Raw genomic sequence first — 17,285 nt, 5'->3', positions numbered from 1 at the left:
AATTAGTTTACAAAATTAAAATTAATTTTATCATTTTAATTTTGTCCTTATGATGTGATTTATAATTTGATAAAACTCTCATGAAAGGTCCATGGAGAAAATAAATAAAAATCTCCGAACATTAAACTTGTAATATTTTACCAAATTTGATCAAAATTAACTTCTAAACTAATTTTAAAATTTAATGCAAGTATATAAACTAAATTTAAGCAATTTTAAAGATACGGGAGGATTCAAACACACAAGTTATTAAAAAGCTAGATAAATCCATCTCCTAAGATTTGTAGCAATAGCATTACGACACGAAACAATCATATTGAAAGCGTGATTGGCTGGCGACTCGAGAAGAAAAATAATTCACAACGAGAAACCGACCTGAGTTTGTTTAACAAAATTGCTCCTTTGTTGAAAGAATTGACTGGGAACAGAACATCCCAGCCTAGAGTACAAGATTTCTATTGCAATAAAGCTAAGTTATAGGCAAGTCAAGTGGGAAAACACATATTTTCTCATAGCAGTTTGATGATAAGGAAGCAGATACTCCTGTTCTATGGCATACAACAAATAATCTACATCCATCAGTGGCAACAATAAAGCTAACTTACAGTGGCAACTGTGCGGTATTCGACTTCGGTAATAGACCGTATGCCATTTTCATCGGCGGTCACTTCTTCTGTATCGTCGTCTTCAGGAGGATAGCCACGTGTTCGGCCAAGTAACCATTGGTCGATTACGCCACAATTGATCGCGTACTTTATTGAATGCTCCAAGTATCCCTTATCAGTAACCAGATGAGGCTGAACTGATAACATTCTCATTAGAGCTGCAATGATGCCCGAGCAAGGGGTTAAAAACCAATAAATATAAGATTATCCGAGATTTAGCTTGTCGTTACTATAACAGCCCAAGTCCACCGCCAGCAAATATTGTCCTCTTTGGGTTTCCCCTCAATTTTTTTAAAACGCATATGTCAGGCAAAAGTGTCCACACCCTTATAATAAATGTTTTGTTCCCCTCTCCAACCGATGTAGGATCTCACAATCCACCCCCTTCGGAGCCCAGCATCCTTATGATATCCTATATTGGTTGGAGAGAGGAACGAAACATTCCTTATAAGAGTGTGGAAACCTCTCCCTAGCATACGCGTTTTAAAAACTTTGAGAGGAAGTCCAAAGATAACAATATCTACTAGCGGGGGGCTTTGGCTGTTACAATGGTATCAGAGCCAGAGCCAGACAGCGAACGGTGTGCCAGCTAGAATGCTGGTCCTCGAAGGAGGGTGGATTGGAGGATCCCACATTAGTTAGAGAGGGAAACAAAACATTTTTTATAAGAGCGTGGAAACCTCTTTCTAGTAAACACGTTTTATAATATCAGCTAGCGGTGGGTTTGGACTATTACAATCCTCACTGGCACACCACCCGGTGCATGACTCTGATACCATTTGTAACATAAGAGTATAATATGAATGTTTCCGCATAAAAAGATCACATCATGCATATGAGGGAAATTAGGATCGTTACAGTTACATTGATTCGCTTTTAAACAAAAAATAAAGAAATATATAAGAATGTTTACCTGCAACAATACCATCTCCAGATGCTGACATATCAGAAGTGAAAGGGGTAACTGGGGCATCCTCCATTCCAAGAATAGCACCATCATGCTCCTCTGTATAGTAGTGTACTTTAGAAGTACCATTAGTAACAAACAAGACCTTGAGATTCTCATGCCAAAGTGGCTTAATAACTTCTGGTTCATAGTGGATAAATTTCGAACTATCGTTGTTTCTGGTGTCGAATTCCTCTGATGGCTCGATCCCGCAAAGGAACTCGAGCTCTTGCTTCGTGACCTCAATAATATCTGCAAGATTCCAGACTCGTTCAATGAACTTTTTTGTTTCATCACGACAGTTCCAGAGCGGTAACGGAAGGTTCAAGTCATAAAAAATAACTCCTCCCAACTTTCTGGAGATTTTAATAGCTTTCATTGTAGTTGATCTCATACTCTGATCCAGGAGGGAATGTGTACCGAAGTAAAACATTTTAGCCTGCAAAACAGGATGTGAAAGGTAAGGTAGAACATATAAGTTTATAATCAACCTCCAGAGACAATAAGTAATATCGATTAATTTACGAAAAAATTCGTCCTACATATGGAGAAAGTTAGAATTTAGTCCATATGCTTTATTACTCATAAATAGTTCCCGAAGGGACTAAATTTTAACGCTCTCCAAAACCATAGATTCGAACATAAAAGAGGAATATATTCTACATGAACAATATCAGAATATTGACCAGAATCCTGAGATAGAATATTGCAGACTATGCTCTACAGCTACTAAATTAAAAGGTTCAATATATAATATGCACAGAGCCCACAGGTTTTTCATGGAAAAAAGGAATGGAATTCAGGTTAGTGTAATCCTTTCAATACGGTAAATTTTGTATCTTTTACCTCCTTTAACACATCTATGTTAATCTCCGACTTTGACAACGAATCCTCTGCACTAGGTTTGATGCAAGTCATTTTCAAGCGACCCCGCTTGCCAATTTTCATCTGTGACGTAGCTGTTCCCCGCTTACTATCAACTCGAACTGATCGAGTCTGGACATTGTTCACATTCATATAATACAACATTGCCCGACCATAGTCATCATCCCCAAGTTTTCCCATAAAAGCAACTTTTCCACCTAAGCTTGAAAGGGCAATTGCTACAGTTCCTGCAGACCCCCCAGGTGCCCGAACGAACTTTTCCGGGGCCCATAATGCATCTTTCATTCTGTCATGAATTTCATAATCGAGAAGTCTATTTGCTGGCCTTCCTGAAGGCACAAAAGCATGTTGTGCAGCTCCAAAGCAACAAACAAGAGGAGGCCAACCGTACGTGATACTAACATCATCTCCCTCATCAGTACCGAAATCTAATTCCTCGTCACTCTCATCAACATCGTTAACAATGAGAGAGGAATTTTCGTCATCACTAACTTCAGATTCACTTAACTGAAGCTCCATACTGTTATCCTTCTTCTTTGGCTTCCTCCCTCGCCTTTTCGTCACAGGTTTATCATCGTCCACGTTAGTTGAAGTAGATGCAGCTATGAATTCAATTATTGGTTCAGCACTTACAAGATATAAAAAGGAACGAATAATCTCAATGGCACACATCGAGAATAAAACTTGGATAAAAGCGTACCTTTGCTTCGAGACATTCTCGAGGCTGTCTTAGAATCTTCAATAGATGCATTAACAACGTTTTCCTCAACTTCGGTCTCATTCACTGAAGATAGTAATTCATCGTTTCGGTTCGGAGCATCTTCTGAAGCTTTCTTTCTAGTTCTTTTGGTGGTGCTTCTAGGTGTTCTAGGACTCTTCTTTTTCGCAATCTCTTGGTCATTGAGTCCATCTTGAGCTAAGCTATCTGAAACTTTCCTCTTAGAAATAGCTTTAACAGCCCATTTATTGTGTAGTTTAAGATCCTGATGTTGGTTTAAGCGTAGGTATGGGTAGCAGTGAAATGACAAACTTGACTCGCATCTGCATCATTGAAGAGTATACTGATATCAAAGCTATGTTTGGATTTACAGGGCTGTTGGAGAGTAACAACATAAGAAAGTACATACAGAGTGTTTATGTTAAAAGTGCTTGAACGAACGGCCTTTAAAAAGCACTCTAAGAATGTTGAACTCATGAACTACAGTGTTCGGGTCGATATTCAAAGTGCTTAAAAACATTTTTTTTCGTACCTCAAAACACTTAAAAGAACTTAAAAAGTCATTCCAAACACGACTTTCAAAAGTGCTTGAACGAACAGCCTTTCAAAAGCACTTTAAAAATGTTGAACTCATGTACTACAATGTTCGGTCTATATTCAAAGTGCTTAAAAACATTTTTTTCGTACCTCAAAACACTAACAAGAACTTAAAAAGTCATTCCAAACACGACTTTCAAAAGTGCTTGAACGAACCGCCTTTCAAAAGCACTTTAAAAATGTTGAACTCATGTACTACAATGTTCGGTCTATATTCAAAGTGCTTAAAAACATTTTTTTCGTACCTCAAAACACTAACAAGAACTTAAAAAGTCATTCCAAACATGACTTTCAAAAGTTCTTGAACGAACAGCCTTTCAAAAGCACTTTAAGAATATTGAACTCATGTACTACAATGTTCGGGTCAATATTCAAAGTGCTTAAAAACATTTTTTTCGTACCTCAAAACACTTACAAGAACTTAAAAAGTCATTCCAAACATGACTTTCAAAAGTGCTTGAACAAACAGCCTTTCAAAAGCACTTTGAGAATGTTAAACTCATGTACTAAAATGTTCAGGTCGATATTCAAAGTGCTTAAAAACATTTTTTTCGTACCTCAAAACACTTGAAATAACTTAGAAAAGTAATTCCAAACACGACTTTCAAAAGTGCTTGAACGAACCGCCTTTCAAAAGCACTTTAAGAATGTTGAACTCATGAACTACAGTGTTCGGGTCGATATTCAAAGTGCTTAAAAATATTTTTTTCGTACCTCAAAACACATAAAAGAACTTAAAAGGTCATTCCAAACACAACTTGAGCAATTTTTAAGTACTTCAGTGCTCGAGTTGACATTCAAAGTGCTTAAAAACGTTCTTTTCGTACTTCAAAACTCTTCAAAGAACTTAAAAAGTCATTCCAAACACGACTTAAGAATTTTGAACTTGGTAACTAAAACATAGTGGAAATTTGAAGCAAAAAACAAAGAGTTTGAATTGGCAAAAATTCATATCAAACAATCTTAACCAAACAAACTACGATGATTCAAAGCAAGTTAATCTGTTTAAGTTCAAAGCACAAATTCAACATTCTTACATTCTCAAATCCACAACATTCCGCAAACAAATCAAACCCAGCTAAGAATGCAATTCTAAATTTCCTCTCATTTTCTGTTCATGTCAATTAACAAACAACCAAACAAGAATCTGAGAAACGCTAAAACACATCACATTTACTTCACGGGGAATTTAGAAACGTTTAAAGATGAACGAAATTGGAAATTCAGAATGGAGTAAACAGAGAACCTGGGAATGAAAAGAAGCTGAGAAAAAGTTGAAGCCGTAAACATGACTTGAGATTTGTTCAGAACTGCAAGGGTAGTGAATTCAGCTCCCCATCGGCGCCTCTCTTAGACCTTAGCCACGAAAGAGAGAAGAGGGCGAACGAGGGTTTAAGAGTGGGAGAGAGAGAGACTTCGGTCAGTTTTGTTACTCCAATGGATTAGCGGGAGATTGGTGAGGATGGGTTTTCTGTAAAACGGTGCGTTTTATATTATTAAAAAAAATAATAATTTTAAAACTAGCATCGGTTAGACGAACACAACTCTCCACAATGCCATGATATTGGGCTTTGGGTTTCCCCAAAAAACCTCATACCAATGGAGTTAGTATTACTCACTTATAAACCCATGATCATTTCTTAAATTAGCCGATGTGGGACTTTCATCCTCCAACAGCATTAACTCCTCCCATTTTTATAAAAACATTTTTTACAAAATTCTTACCATGATATATTAACGAAACTTGTTACTAACGATAATAATGTTTTTTAATTTTTGAAAAAAAATTAAAATATATTTTTGAATTTCTTGAAAATTTTAATTATTTATTTAAGGGTATTAATAAAAAAAATATTTAAATTAAAAGTATTTTTGAAACTTTTAATTTTAAAAGATATTTTATATTTTTTTTTAAAAAAAAAAAGAGTATTTACTTATTTTTAGATAAAAGATAAAATTTAAAGATATTTTTATTAATTTAATCGACATGAAAGCTCAGAACAATGATATAAAATTAATTAGTTTTCATCATTTTCGTTTATTAGGATAATAGAAGTTGAATTATTACAATCTTATTGACCTCCTATTTTTTGGCGAAAAGTCAATTGAACACTCAACTGTTCGAGTTGTGTCGTGTATCGTGACTAGTATCTCTATTTCGGCTCTCTCTAGGTCAACCTGCAACTTTGCTCACTTTTTTTTTTTTTTTCGTTCTAGCTTCTTACTAAACTCACTCGAGATTTAGGTGACGTAGAATTTTGATCTACCAAGGGATGGAACTGGAGATGATCCACAAACGTCTATATGGATCATTTCCAACCGCAGCTAACTTGTTTATGTTTGCTAATTGTGTCATAGACTTGAATTTGAAGTACTCTCAGCGACAACAACCGTATTTATACACCGTGCATTGGTGTATAAAATTCCAGATTTTGTCACATGCTACCACCATAGCACTCTTCACAATCTTCGACTAACTTTTCTCAAACTCGATTGCATAACTTAAAAGTATTCGGGAACTCACTTTTCTTGACGGTTTGTTTTTATCATCGAAAGAAGTTCTCTTTCCCAACACTATGCATTCTATTAGGAACGACAATTTTTCCCATCGTTAACTTAAAGGCATTAGGAAAAGTAGCTTTTCCCGACAGTTTTGTGTTAACGTCAGAAAAATTCCTTTAAAATCCCTAATTTGCATTCTCTCTATTCCTCCCTCTCTCGAAAAGTCCTTTCCAGTATTCTAGTTTCGAGTAACGTGGTAGTAGACCCACAATCGAATAAATTCAATCTCGTCTAAAATCCTATAAATAAAGGGGACCCCTGTTATTTAAAGAGCAAAATCTGACTCCTCAATGGATGACTCGGCATCCTCGGGTGCTTATGTGTATGCTTTTTCAGTTTAGGAAATGAAAAAGCCTCGAAAACTTCAAAGATCTAAAGAATATGAAAATCGAACCTTTTGAAAAATCTGAGTATATGCAAGTAAAAAGACTTCTAGCATGCAACACAATACTTGGTTCAAATTTTCTATCATGTCTTATATGCTAAAATAAAATAAAAAAAACTACAACTAAAACTTCGTCTTAATTGACACGTTTTTAAAATCGTGAGATTGACGATGATGTGTAACGGGTCAAAACGGATAATATTTGCCAATGGTTGACTTGAACTTAAATGGTATCAAGTGTGTCAACGAGGACGTTAGCCCCCAAGGAAGGTGAATTGTGAGATTCTACCTTCGTTGGAGAGGGGAACAAAACATTTCTTATAACGGTGTGAAAACCTCTCTCGTACATTTTAAAACTATGAGATTCAGAACGATGCGTAACAGACTAAAACAGACGTAGAAAATATCTGGTAACGAAAAACTTAGGTTGTGAATTGTCCGTTAGATTCATTTCTAACCAACTTTTTAATAGATCATTTCAATTTTTTTTTTTTTATATAATTTCTATTAAAAAATGTAAAATATCGCGAAATAATCTTAAGTTTATAATCCAAGAATATACTCCTTTTTTGGAAAGTCCAAAATAAAGCGAGAAGAGCTCAAAGAAAACAATATCATACCAGAGTTGTTATTATAATATATATATATATATATATATATATTTTAGTTTGAACGCGATTCTTGTTCGTCTTCGTCAATGTTAAATTATNCAATTGCAGTGGATTTCAATCATCTTTCTTCGACGACAAGGTGCCTCTCTTTCTCTCTTTCTCTCAAAACTATTGGACATTTGAGATTTTAGATTCGAGATTAGTCACTTAGTCCTCTCATTCATCTAATTGCGGAACAATACTTGAGTTCATTTTGATGATCAGTTCAAATTGAATTGCTTCTCATCATCTCTGGAACTTTCTTGATTTCGAGTTTAATTCTTTAAATTTGCCAATTCGTAATCGAATTAGAGCTGGTTTTTTGTTTTTTTGTGTTTAGATTCAGTGCGATTTATCCTCTGGTTCCCGTAAAATTGCAGGATAACAGTGTACCTAGCTGCTTGAACTTGCTGTTTCATTGCTTTGCAGCTTTTATCGCTTATGGATCTTAACGATCTCAACAAGGTTTGGGAAATTAAGCCTTTGAAGAAGATTGGGGAAGATGATGCTCGGAAAGTGCTTGAAAAAATAGCTAAACAGGTGCAACCTATCATGCGCAAACGCAGATGGAAAGTGGAAACTCTTTCGGAGTTCTAGTACTCACTTGATTCTCTTATAATATGCAATTAATTGAGATTTTAGTTCTTCGTGTTTTATAATATTGAATTTGGATTGCAGTCCTGACAATCCGGGTCTCATGGGAGTGAACATAGCAGGAGGTCAGGAGATAAAACTTAGAATTCGGAGGCCTAATAGTGAGTGGGATTTCTTCCCTTATGAGCAGATTCTTGACACAATGCTTCATGAGCTTTGCCATATTGTTCATGGTCCTCATAATGCTGATTTCTACAACCTTTTAGATGAACTCAGAAAGGTGATTTTTTCTTTTTCTGCCTGCAGTTTGTTGAAAGCTATTAAGTTTTTGCTTGCTTGGTTGGTAAGTGGCCCAAATGGTATGAATTATTTTAAATAGTTTCTTCAATTGGAATAACTATACCACATTTAGCATTCCAGTTCAAAATGGCTGGAAAGGACTTTTCTCATATGAACGGATTAAGGGTGAGTTTGAAATGGCTCTTGGGAGAGTGAAGAGTGTTTTCTCTTTCTAAAAGTGCTTATGGAAGAAGCGTTTTCACTCAAAAGTCTCTTTTCGAGTCGTTCCAAATTCATTTTACAGTTGGTAGTTTGATTTTATTGTGGTTGGCTTCGGTACGTATATGTCTTAACTCGTAAGAAATGCCCGAAAGAGAAAAAAACAGCATGCATAAATTATTCAAGAAAAACACAAGGAAATTAACATTTTTGCAGTGGAACCACAAATCCTAATAATTCTACTAGTGTTTGTGGGAGATCCCACATCGGTTGGAGAGGGGAACGAAGCATTCTTTATAAGGGTGTGGAAACCTCTCTCTAATAGACACGTTTTAAAACCATGCGGCTGACAGCGATATGGAACGGGATAAAGCGGACAATATCTACTAGCGGTAGGCTTGAACTGTTACGGTTCGAGTTGGAGTGTGTGTGTCAGTTAATTAAATTGTTCACCTTGCAACTTGAACCATGGCTATAAATGCATATTACAAGGCTCTGTTACTTTATCAATGCTAAACTATGACAAGCTTTAAGAATTGACTTAAGTATGGGCCATTATTTGCTCATTTGGATTGCTTATTCAATTTGCTCTGCCTTTTGCCACTCTGATATATGCTAATCACCTTCCATTCTTTTTGTTTCTTCAGGAATGTGAAGAACTTATGTGTAAAGGTATCACCGGCACCGGGCAGGGATTCGATGTTCGTGGGAGACGTTTAGGTGGGATCTCTCACCAATTACCTCTATCATCCCTCCGGCAAACTACCTTAACTGCTGCTGAAAATCGAGCTCGAGGTGCTCCATCAGGACCTAAGCGCCTAGGTGGTGACAGCAAAATGAAGGCAGTGCTTAGTCCTGTACAAGCAGCTGCCATGGCAGCAGAAAGAAGATTAAAAGATGATTTGTGGTGTGGTTCCAAGTCCTTGGAGAACAACTCAGATAGAGCCAAAAATATGAGTTCCTCCACTGGACCCTCCAGAACTTCAAATGTTTTCACTCCTGTTACATCCCAAATTCCATCAGCTGCTTCCTTTGCTACTCCTCAGGAAGCCATGTCTGATCTGGAAAATTGGCAGTGCAGTGCATGTACCCTTCTAAACCAGGTAAGTTTCTCTAGCTTCCTTTTCCCGTACTTATATTGGTTAAATTATAAGTTCGATCCATGAGTATTTGAGAATAAGCCTCGTTATTACTTACCTAGGTTCTTGAACTTCTAAAATTATGTCTATTTGGTTAGTATGAAGTTTTTAATTGATCTCTGAACTTTTAATTTTGTATCTAATAAACTTTGATAATTTAATGCTCACATGACATGTGAACGGTATGGATTACGTGGTGGGTTTATGTGAGATCCCACATCTGTTGGGGAAGGAACGGAGCATTCTTTCTAAGGGGTGGAAACTTCTCTCTAGTAGAGACGCGTTTTAAAAACCTTGAGAGGAATCCCAAAATGGAAAGCCCAAAGAGGACAATATCTGCTAGGGCTGTTTCCGTTTATTTCAGGTAGGTTTAGGCATTTGATGACATGCATCGATATACATGAGTTAATGAAATAGACTTGTTAGATTCAAAATTATCAAGAAATCGAGAGGTCCTTCAGAATCTTGTTTAAATCTGTGATGTCCCACATTGGTTGGGGAGGAGAACAAATCACCATTTATAAGGGTGTGGAAACCTTCCCCTAGCAGACGCGTTTTAAAGTCTTGAGGGGAAGCCCGAAAGGGAAAGCCCAAAGAGGACAATATCTTCTAGCGGTGGATCTGGGTCATTACAAAATCAACAACCTTTTTGTTTAGGAAACAGAAGAAGCTCTTATCTGGGAATAATTACAAAAAACACCTCCAATGAAAAACAAGGGTAGATGAGCTATAATCACAAAACGGAGAAGACAGTTTACTCCAAGAACTAGTCAAAAGAGATGTTGATTAAATAAAGCGATTGGTCCTGTTGTTTGTCAGAGAGTATGCATGCATTGCGTTCCAACAAGAACCAAAAATAAGTCCGAACATGATTTAGCCATAGAGTTCTCTTTTCCTTTCAAGAGGATACCCCATGGGAGTAAGGGAAAGAAGTGTAGCCACCCAAGTCGACCACTTGCAGATATTGTCCGCTTTGGCCCGTTACATATCACTATTAGTCTTACGATTTTAAAACGCGTCTACTAGGAAGAGGTTTCCACACCCTTATAAGAATCGTTCCCCTCTCCAACCAACGTGGGATCTCACACAATTACTGAAGTTGCGTATTTGTGATTCTTATGCTCTCAAACATAGGGGCAGCAGGTAGGGGAGATAAATAGATAGTCAAGGGAATCTCGTGTAGCATGCCTAACGTTTTGATGCAAGAGTGGCTAAGTTCTCAAATAAAAGATTTAATCCTTTTGGATACCGTTGATAAAATCGGTATTAGTATAAGCAAGTTCAGAGATCTGTTAGAAATTTCTTAAAAGTAATGGAGTAAGTAAACACAACTTTAAAAGTTCGAAACTATATGGATTAACTAACACGACTTGCGTTGATTTATGTCTCGTTTTGTCTTTGTAAACTTGAATTGCAGCCATTGACTCTGACTTGTGAAGCTTGTGGGAACCGTAAGAACAAAATGAACACAAAGACTTGGGCTTGCAAGTTCTGTACTCTCAGCAACAGTACTGATGCAGATAGATGCTTAGCTTGTGGGGAATGGAGATATTCATATGGCCCTCCCCTCGCCACTCAAGGTCCTTATATTGGCACTTGACAATTTATCTGCCTATTCATACATTGATTTCTACAGGTATACATAATTTAATATTGTATCATACACCAAGTGATGCATTTATTTGAAAAGGTCAGAACCCAAGTAGAATTTGTCGATAAAGCATTTTACAGAAATGGTATGAAATAAAGCTTACTTATGACGGGGCATTCTACTATACACGTGTTAGACGAACACAACTCTCCACAATGGTATGATATTGTCCACTTTGAGCATAAGTTCTCATGGCTTTCCTTTGGGCTTTTCCAAAAGGCCTCGTACCAATGGAGATAGTATTCCTCACTTATAAACCCATGATCAATCCCTAAATTAGCCAACGTGGGACTCACTCCCAATAATCTTCAACATTCCTCCCCTCGAACAAAGTATACTATAAGCCTCCCTTGAGGCTTATGGAGCTCTCGAATAGCCTCCCCTTAATCGAGGCTCGACTCCTTTCTCTAGAGCCCTCGAACAAAGTACACCATTTGTTCGACACTTTAGTCACTTTTGACTATACCTTCGAGACCCACAATTCTTTGTTCGACCTTTGAGGATTTTATCGACATGGTTAAGTTTAGGGCATGACTCTAATGCCATGTTAGACGAACACGACTCTCCACAATGGTATGATATTGTCCATTTTGAGCATAAGTTCTCATGGCTTTGCTTTGGGCTTCCCCAAAATGTCTCATACCAATGAAGATAGTATTCCAACACGCACATACTACTTTTGTGTATGTAATAAGTTTTTATTTTGTTTGTTTTTTTTAGTTCAACTCTGAGTCTGAGTGATGCAGGAGATTCGAATCTCTAACCTCTTGATTTCGAGTTAAAGATATATGCTTTAACTAGTTGAACTATATTCAAGTTAATTAATACTTCTTTGTTAAAATGTTTTTAGTTCAACCTGTGGGTGAGAGATTTGAGCTTTCTTGATTGAAGTTATATGTTTTAATCAGTTCAGCTGTAACAACCTTATTTTTCTACTAAAATAGAGCAGTGTCTTGTCTTGTGTTTACTTGAAAGCTAAGAATAGCACGTGACTAAAGTATTTTAAGAAATACTCATTAACTGACCCCATTGTTGGAGTCAGGTAATGCAACAACATAGCATGATCTTGAGCTCTTTCATATTTCGGGCAGGGTTGGATGTGTGTGTGGTACTTCTCCACACCACAGCCCACGCATGCACACATAGACCCACCATGTGGGCTCATATACGTACCCTCTAGGCCTAGCTTCATTGGACTAAACACGCTGACGCGTCGCTGTACACCATGGAAGGGAAAGATCGCATGACATTATAATGAACATAAATATCGAAAGTATGCCTCCGTATTAACATAACATAACAGGAAAGTATCCCAATACACATGACATACATAAATGCATGAGGTTCCCATAGTTTAAAATCATAATATATAATAAGAATCATTTCGTTCTTCCTTTTGTTCATATCATAGTACACGTATGAGTCATGTATGCATAATAATCATCACGACATTCATCTTGCATCATCATATTATAGCATAATCTATAACATGATTATACTATACAAATAATAATTTACAACATGGATATTCAACTTTAATTTCCAACCACGAGGGAGTGAATCAAACCTCTATTAATAGTTTATATTGAAAAAATTTGTTTATAATTTAGACATAAATTAATTTTATATTTTGTTTATTATGAAGTGATCTTATTTACAAATAATAATTTATAATAAGGTGGTTCTAACTCAAACTTTTAATAATAGGAGCAAATCAACAGCAATTAGGGGTATACATGTTCCGGATTGAGTTGGATTGAGAGATTTTTTTTGACCCAATCCAAAAGTTCGAATTGGTTGGATTGGTAATCCAACCCGACCTAAAAAATTTCACAACCCAACCAAACCCAATCCTCTATTTTCGGGTTGGGTTCTCCGGTTGCTAACTTTTTTTAAGTTTTAAATTATTTATTTATTTATTCCCAATTCATAATTATTGGATATAATCCTAAATAAAAAATATTAAAACTTCAAACAAACACAAATAATGTGAGATATGCAAATAATGTGTTTAAAAATAATAATAAAAATTATAAAAGAAACAAACAAAATAATAAAGTAATAAAAAACACGACATCGTTCTCAGTGTTATTTATAAGTTTTATTCGATTTCGGGTCAACCCGAGTTTTTTATCCTATGAACCGGAAACCAAACTGAGTTACTTCAGGTTTAGAAAAATTAACCCAACCCAACCCAAAAGACTAATCCAACCCAACCCAACCTCTATAATTCGGGTTGGGTTAGTTCGGGTTGTCGGGTTAGATGTACAACCTTAACAGCAATTAATAGTTTATATCGAAAAATAAAAATGTATACAATAAAAAGTTTTTTTTTTTAAATTATTATTATTTTTTATTTCTTTTAAATAAAAAACTTAAGTGTAAATTAGGAAGGTAAAAATCTAAAAAATGAGTGAAAAGTTAATGGGTGAAAATTGTTTATTATTATTATTATTATTATTTAAAAAAAAAAAAAAAATTAACCCTTTGGAAACCCTAGACTTTTTTAAGTACCTGTATTTTCCTCTGGTTTGAGCTCTCCAGCCAGAGTTCTTCGCCTCTGTAATCAACGTTCTTCGTAGTCTTCCAACCAGATTCTCAGCGGCTGACCCCTCAACATGGTATGTTATTGCTTCAAAATCCTACAAATTATCTTCTTTTTCCTTGTATTACTTCATTTTTCTTACGGAATCGAGTAAGGCTGGTGTAGAATCATCTTGCGATGTGCTGCAATTTTTCTCCATTGTCATTCTGTAGTTTAAGCTATGCTAGATCTCCGGGTATTTGTCTGGTTTTGTGAAAATTTGCGGCGTAAGTCATTGTCGGAGTTCGTCGTTCTATAGTATTGTTATTTTACTCGAAAACAAAGCAGAATAGACACATTAGGTTTGCGATATGATTGTTGTGTGTTTGTGTAATGATTTAAGACGATTTATCTGTTTCAATTTTCTATTCGTAAGGTCCAATGGTAAAATTACAAGTAATGTTGTTACTTAGTGTGGAACAGTTGGGAAGTTCTAAGTGTTTATCTGATTTATGAACACGAGTGATGTAAACTTTCTCCTACTTGGTATCCATCTGGCAGGCACCGAAGAAGGATAAGGCTCCTCCTCCGTCCTCCAAGCCCGCTAAATCTGGCGGAGGAAAGCAGAAGAAGAAGGTAATTTGTTTTGTGAGGACTGCTTTGTTTTTAATGTTTAGGCCTGTTGATAACCATTTAATTTTTGGTTTTTGAAAATTAAGCTCATAAACTCTACTTCCACCCATAAAACAATTTGTTTTCAAATATGTTTTTCAAAATCTAAGCCAAAATTTGCAAACTAAAAAACGTAGGGCCTGTTTGATAACCATTTTATAAACATTTTACAGATGTTTTCAAAATCTAAGTCAAGTTTTGGAAGCTGAAAAAGTAGTTTTTATAAACTTGTTTTTGTTTTGGAATTTAGTTATGAATTCAAAATGTTTGTCATGAATGATGATGAAAACCTATGTAAATAAATTATGAGAAAATTAGCCCATTTTTCAAAAACTAAAAATAAAAAATCAAATGGTCATCAAACAAGATCATCTTTTTTTAAAAACTTGTTTTCTTTTTTTGGAACTTGACATCCGAGTGTTTCTTCAAGAAGTGTGAAATCATAGTAAAGAAATGGTATGGAAATAAACACAATTAAAAAAGAAACAAATAACAAAATCGTTATCAAATGAGACCATAGTCATTAGGGCTAGTGAGTATTCAGGTACATCTTTCTTTCAGGCCTGTTACTTACTTTTGGTTCTGTTATTTTATTTCTTATGTTGTTTATTGCATAGAAATGGAGCAAGGGAAAGCAAAAGGAGAAGGTGAACAACATGGTATTGTTTGATCAGGGAAGCTATGACAAGCTTCTTTCAGAAGTTCCAAAATACAAGCTTATTACTCCTTCCATCCTTTCAGACAGATTAAGGGTATGGCTTGCTTAATTCCATTTAAGCTTGTATCTTCACATGTTGTAAATGCATGTCTTTGGATTGTTGAATATGGACCATGCGTCTTAATGTTTGTTTGAAATTTGTGTCCCCTACAATACTTCTCTCTTCAATCAGTTTTTTTAATAAGACCTGCGAGATCCCACATCGGTTGGGGAGGAGAACGAAACATTGTTTATAAGAGTGTTGAAACCTCTCCATAGCAGACGTGTTTCAAAAACCTTGAGGGAAAGCCCAAAGAAGATAATAGCTGCTAAACCCTAAACCATAAACCCTAAACAAAACCTTCTTTATAAGGATGTGGAAATCTCTCCCTAGTAGACACGTTTTAAAAACTTCGAGGAGAGGCCCAAAAAAGAAAGCCCAAAGAAGAAAATATCTGCTAGCTGTGAGCTTTGGCTGTTACAAGACCAATCCCCACTATCCACTAAAAACGAAATGGAAAAGAAGTTGGGGGCGGATGATTATACATTGAGCTTTTTTTTTTTTTTTGTCTGCTTTTATGAATTCCAATGTATGATATCACATCCAAGTCAAAGAACTTCTTGTACTATAATGTTATAGATCAACCTTTATTTGTTAAATCTTCATTTAATTAAGCATGTAATCATGTTTCTATCCATTTCTAAAACATAATCGGACTCATTCGAGCGATGATTTAAATAGTTGCATTGTATTACACTTTCATAATTTCTGTCTTCTGTTTTTTCATACCATATTCCAAATGTGTCGTTTATTTGAGATGTTGCACTACTCCCATGTTTAAACTACATATCCCTATGGGTAACACAATTACAAAGTGATATCTGTTGGTTTGATTTCATGTCAGCAAGGTGTTGTATTGCGTTCATTATTAATCCATGTGTATAAGCAATTATTCTTAAACCATAAGAGTTGGATATCTTTTGTAACTATCCCTTGATGTGAAGTATCTGATATCTCTAGTCAATATAAAGTGCCAAATGTCCTCCATATGACCCGTTTTTTAGACGTATTCGTTTGGTTAGCATGTCATTCATGTAATCAAACCGAACTGTGGCTGGTTCTACTTGGATGGATCGATGTTGAGATGGTAAATTGCTAAAAATCTTTCTCTGTTCGTTGTTCATTACTGTTCATCAGATCAATGGATCGTTGGCTCGTCGGGCGATAAAGGATTTAATGGCGAGAGGCTCTATTAGGCTCGTATCTGCTCATGCTAGCCAGCTAATATACACTAGAGCCACAAACACATGATCAAAGCGTTGGCGTTTGAAAGAGGAACATCTTGTTATTTTTGTGAGCTTCCTTTCAAGAACTATCTATGCTTTTGTATCTTCTGCATTCATGGAACGCATGCTGCTCTGAAAACTTCATGAATTATTTGCACTGCTTAATTTCTTATCTATGGAGTAACAATTTCTCTGGAACTAGAAATAGAATGGTTTCATGTTCCTTCATCGATTGGTTATTCCTTCCCGTTCTCTCTTTTTTCAATTGAGGTATCGATTAGTTTACAAGATTGAATGTCTTTGATTTTGTATTAGTACAATACCTATCCTTACTCCACGGGCACCACATTCAATTTCAAAAGTTCAAGTTCTTGATATTTTTCAATACAAAGGATACATTTTTCTTAGTAAGTTCATTCGAGGGTGAAGCAATTGTACTAAAATCCTTATTGAATCTACCGTAAAAACTTACTTGCACGACCATGAAAAATTCTCACATCGTACACTTTTAGGTGTAGGTCATTCTTTTATAGCCTTTACTTTCTCCTCATCAACTTCAACACCATCAGATGAAACTACGAATTCATGAAAGTTAACTTTTTCCATGCAAAAGCTACATTTATTTATATTTACATGCAAACATTTGTTTCTCAAAGTTGTCAACACGTTGCGTACATGCGTAACATTATCATCTAAGAATTTAGATTAAACAGGGTGTCATCAAAATAAACAACCACAAACTGACTTAAGTATTTTCGTAAGACATGGTTCATTAATCTCATAAATGTGTATAGTTAATCCAAAAATGTTTTAAA

The 17,285-nt window shown here is 35.7% G+C and overlaps 3 protein-coding genes across 5 annotated transcripts; 2 read left to right on the top strand and 1 right to left on the bottom strand.

The window, feature by feature from the left end:
* Positions 1–380: 380 nt before the first annotated feature.
* LOC111803403 (fructokinase-like 2, chloroplastic) lies at positions 381–5,260 on the bottom strand. The gene is made up of 5 exons (XM_023687781.1): positions 5,058–5,260; positions 3,197–3,537; positions 2,458–3,098; positions 1,579–2,050; positions 381–823 (listed from the first exon to the last, which is right to left on the bottom strand). The coding sequence occupies exons 1-5, from the start codon at positions 5,099–5,101 to the stop codon at positions 597–599; spliced, it is 1,725 nt and encodes a 574-aa protein (XP_023543549.1). The 5' UTR covers positions 5,102–5,260; the 3' UTR covers positions 381–596.
* Positions 5,261–7,468: 2,208 nt separating this feature from the next.
* On the top strand, positions 7,469–12,496 carry LOC111803415 (DNA-dependent metalloprotease WSS1-like). Of its 3 annotated transcripts, XM_023687798.1 has the most exons (6): positions 7,469–7,508; positions 7,838–8,004; positions 8,087–8,282; positions 9,148–9,603; positions 11,057–11,219; positions 12,382–12,496. In XM_023687798.1, the coding sequence occupies exons 2-6, from the start codon at positions 7,850–7,852 to the stop codon at positions 12,468–12,470; spliced, it is 1,059 nt and encodes a 352-aa protein (XP_023543566.1). In that variant the 5' UTR covers positions 7,469–7,508; positions 7,838–7,849; the 3' UTR covers positions 12,471–12,496. The 3 variants fall into 3 exon arrangements, with proteins under 3 accessions (XP_023543566.1, XP_023543568.1, XP_023543567.1); XM_023687800.1 differs by lacking the exon at positions 7,469–7,508 and having other exon boundaries at positions 7,531–8,004; positions 11,057–11,275; positions 12,382–12,467; XM_023687799.1 differs by lacking the exons at positions 7,469–7,508; positions 12,382–12,496 and having other exon boundaries at positions 7,531–8,004; positions 11,057–11,414.
* Positions 12,497–12,544: 48 nt separating this feature from the next.
* Positions 12,545–16,698, top strand: LOC111803439 (40S ribosomal protein S25-like). The gene is made up of 5 exons (XM_023687843.1): positions 12,545–12,563; positions 13,835–13,911; positions 14,376–14,450; positions 15,104–15,238; positions 16,382–16,698. The coding sequence occupies exons 2-5, from the start codon at positions 13,909–13,911 to the stop codon at positions 16,493–16,495; spliced, it is 327 nt and encodes a 108-aa protein (XP_023543611.1). The 5' UTR covers positions 12,545–12,563; positions 13,835–13,908; the 3' UTR covers positions 16,496–16,698.
* The last annotated feature ends 587 nt before the right edge of the window (positions 16,699–17,285 follow it).

Source organism: Cucurbita pepo, chromosome LG10 (assembly GCF_002806865.2).
Source record: "Cucurbita pepo subsp. pepo cultivar mu-cu-16 chromosome LG10, ASM280686v2, whole genome shotgun sequence".
In the NCBI taxonomy this organism is placed as follows: Eukaryota; Viridiplantae; Streptophyta; class Magnoliopsida; order Cucurbitales; family Cucurbitaceae; genus Cucurbita; species Cucurbita pepo.
This window is presented reverse-complemented; position numbering and strand designations above follow the sequence as displayed.

What these genes read in the sequence shown, in the direction of transcription:
- LOC111803403 (XM_023687781.1), bottom strand. Translation starts at nt 5,101, where the DNA reads ATGTTTACGGCTTCAACTTTTTCTCAGCTTCTTTTCATTCCCAG. An exon ending in CAGCTTCTTTTCATTCCCAG is followed by an intron (nt 3,538 to 5,057) that starts GTTCTCTGTTTA and finishes TCAATGATGCAG; the next exon opens with ATGCGAGTCAAGTTTGTCAT. An exon ending in ACATAGATGTGTTAAAGGAG is followed by an intron (nt 2,051 to 2,457) that starts GTAAAAGATACA and finishes CCTGTTTTGCAG; the next exon opens with GCTAAAATGTTTTACTTCGG.
- LOC111803415 (XM_023687798.1), top strand. Translation starts at nt 7,850, where the DNA reads ATGGATCTTAACGATCTCAACAAGGTTTGGGAAATTAAGCCTTTGAAG. An exon ending in TTTTAGATGAACTCAGAAAG is followed by an intron (nt 8,283 to 9,147) that starts GTGATTTTTTCT and finishes TTGTTTCTTCAG; the next exon opens with GAATGTGAAGAACTTATGTG. An exon ending in CCCTCCCCTCGCCACTCAAG is followed by an intron (nt 11,220 to 12,381) that starts GTCCTTATATTG and finishes TATTTCGGGCAG; the next exon opens with GGTTGGATGTGTGTGTGGTA.
- LOC111803439 (XM_023687843.1), top strand. An exon ending in GAGGAAAGCAGAAGAAGAAG is followed by an intron (nt 14,451 to 15,103) that starts GTAATTTGTTTT and finishes TTTATTGCATAG; the next exon opens with AAATGGAGCAAGGGAAAGCA. An exon ending in TCCTTTCAGACAGATTAAGG is followed by an intron (nt 15,239 to 16,381) that starts GTATGGCTTGCT and finishes ACTGTTCATCAG; the next exon opens with ATCAATGGATCGTTGGCTCG.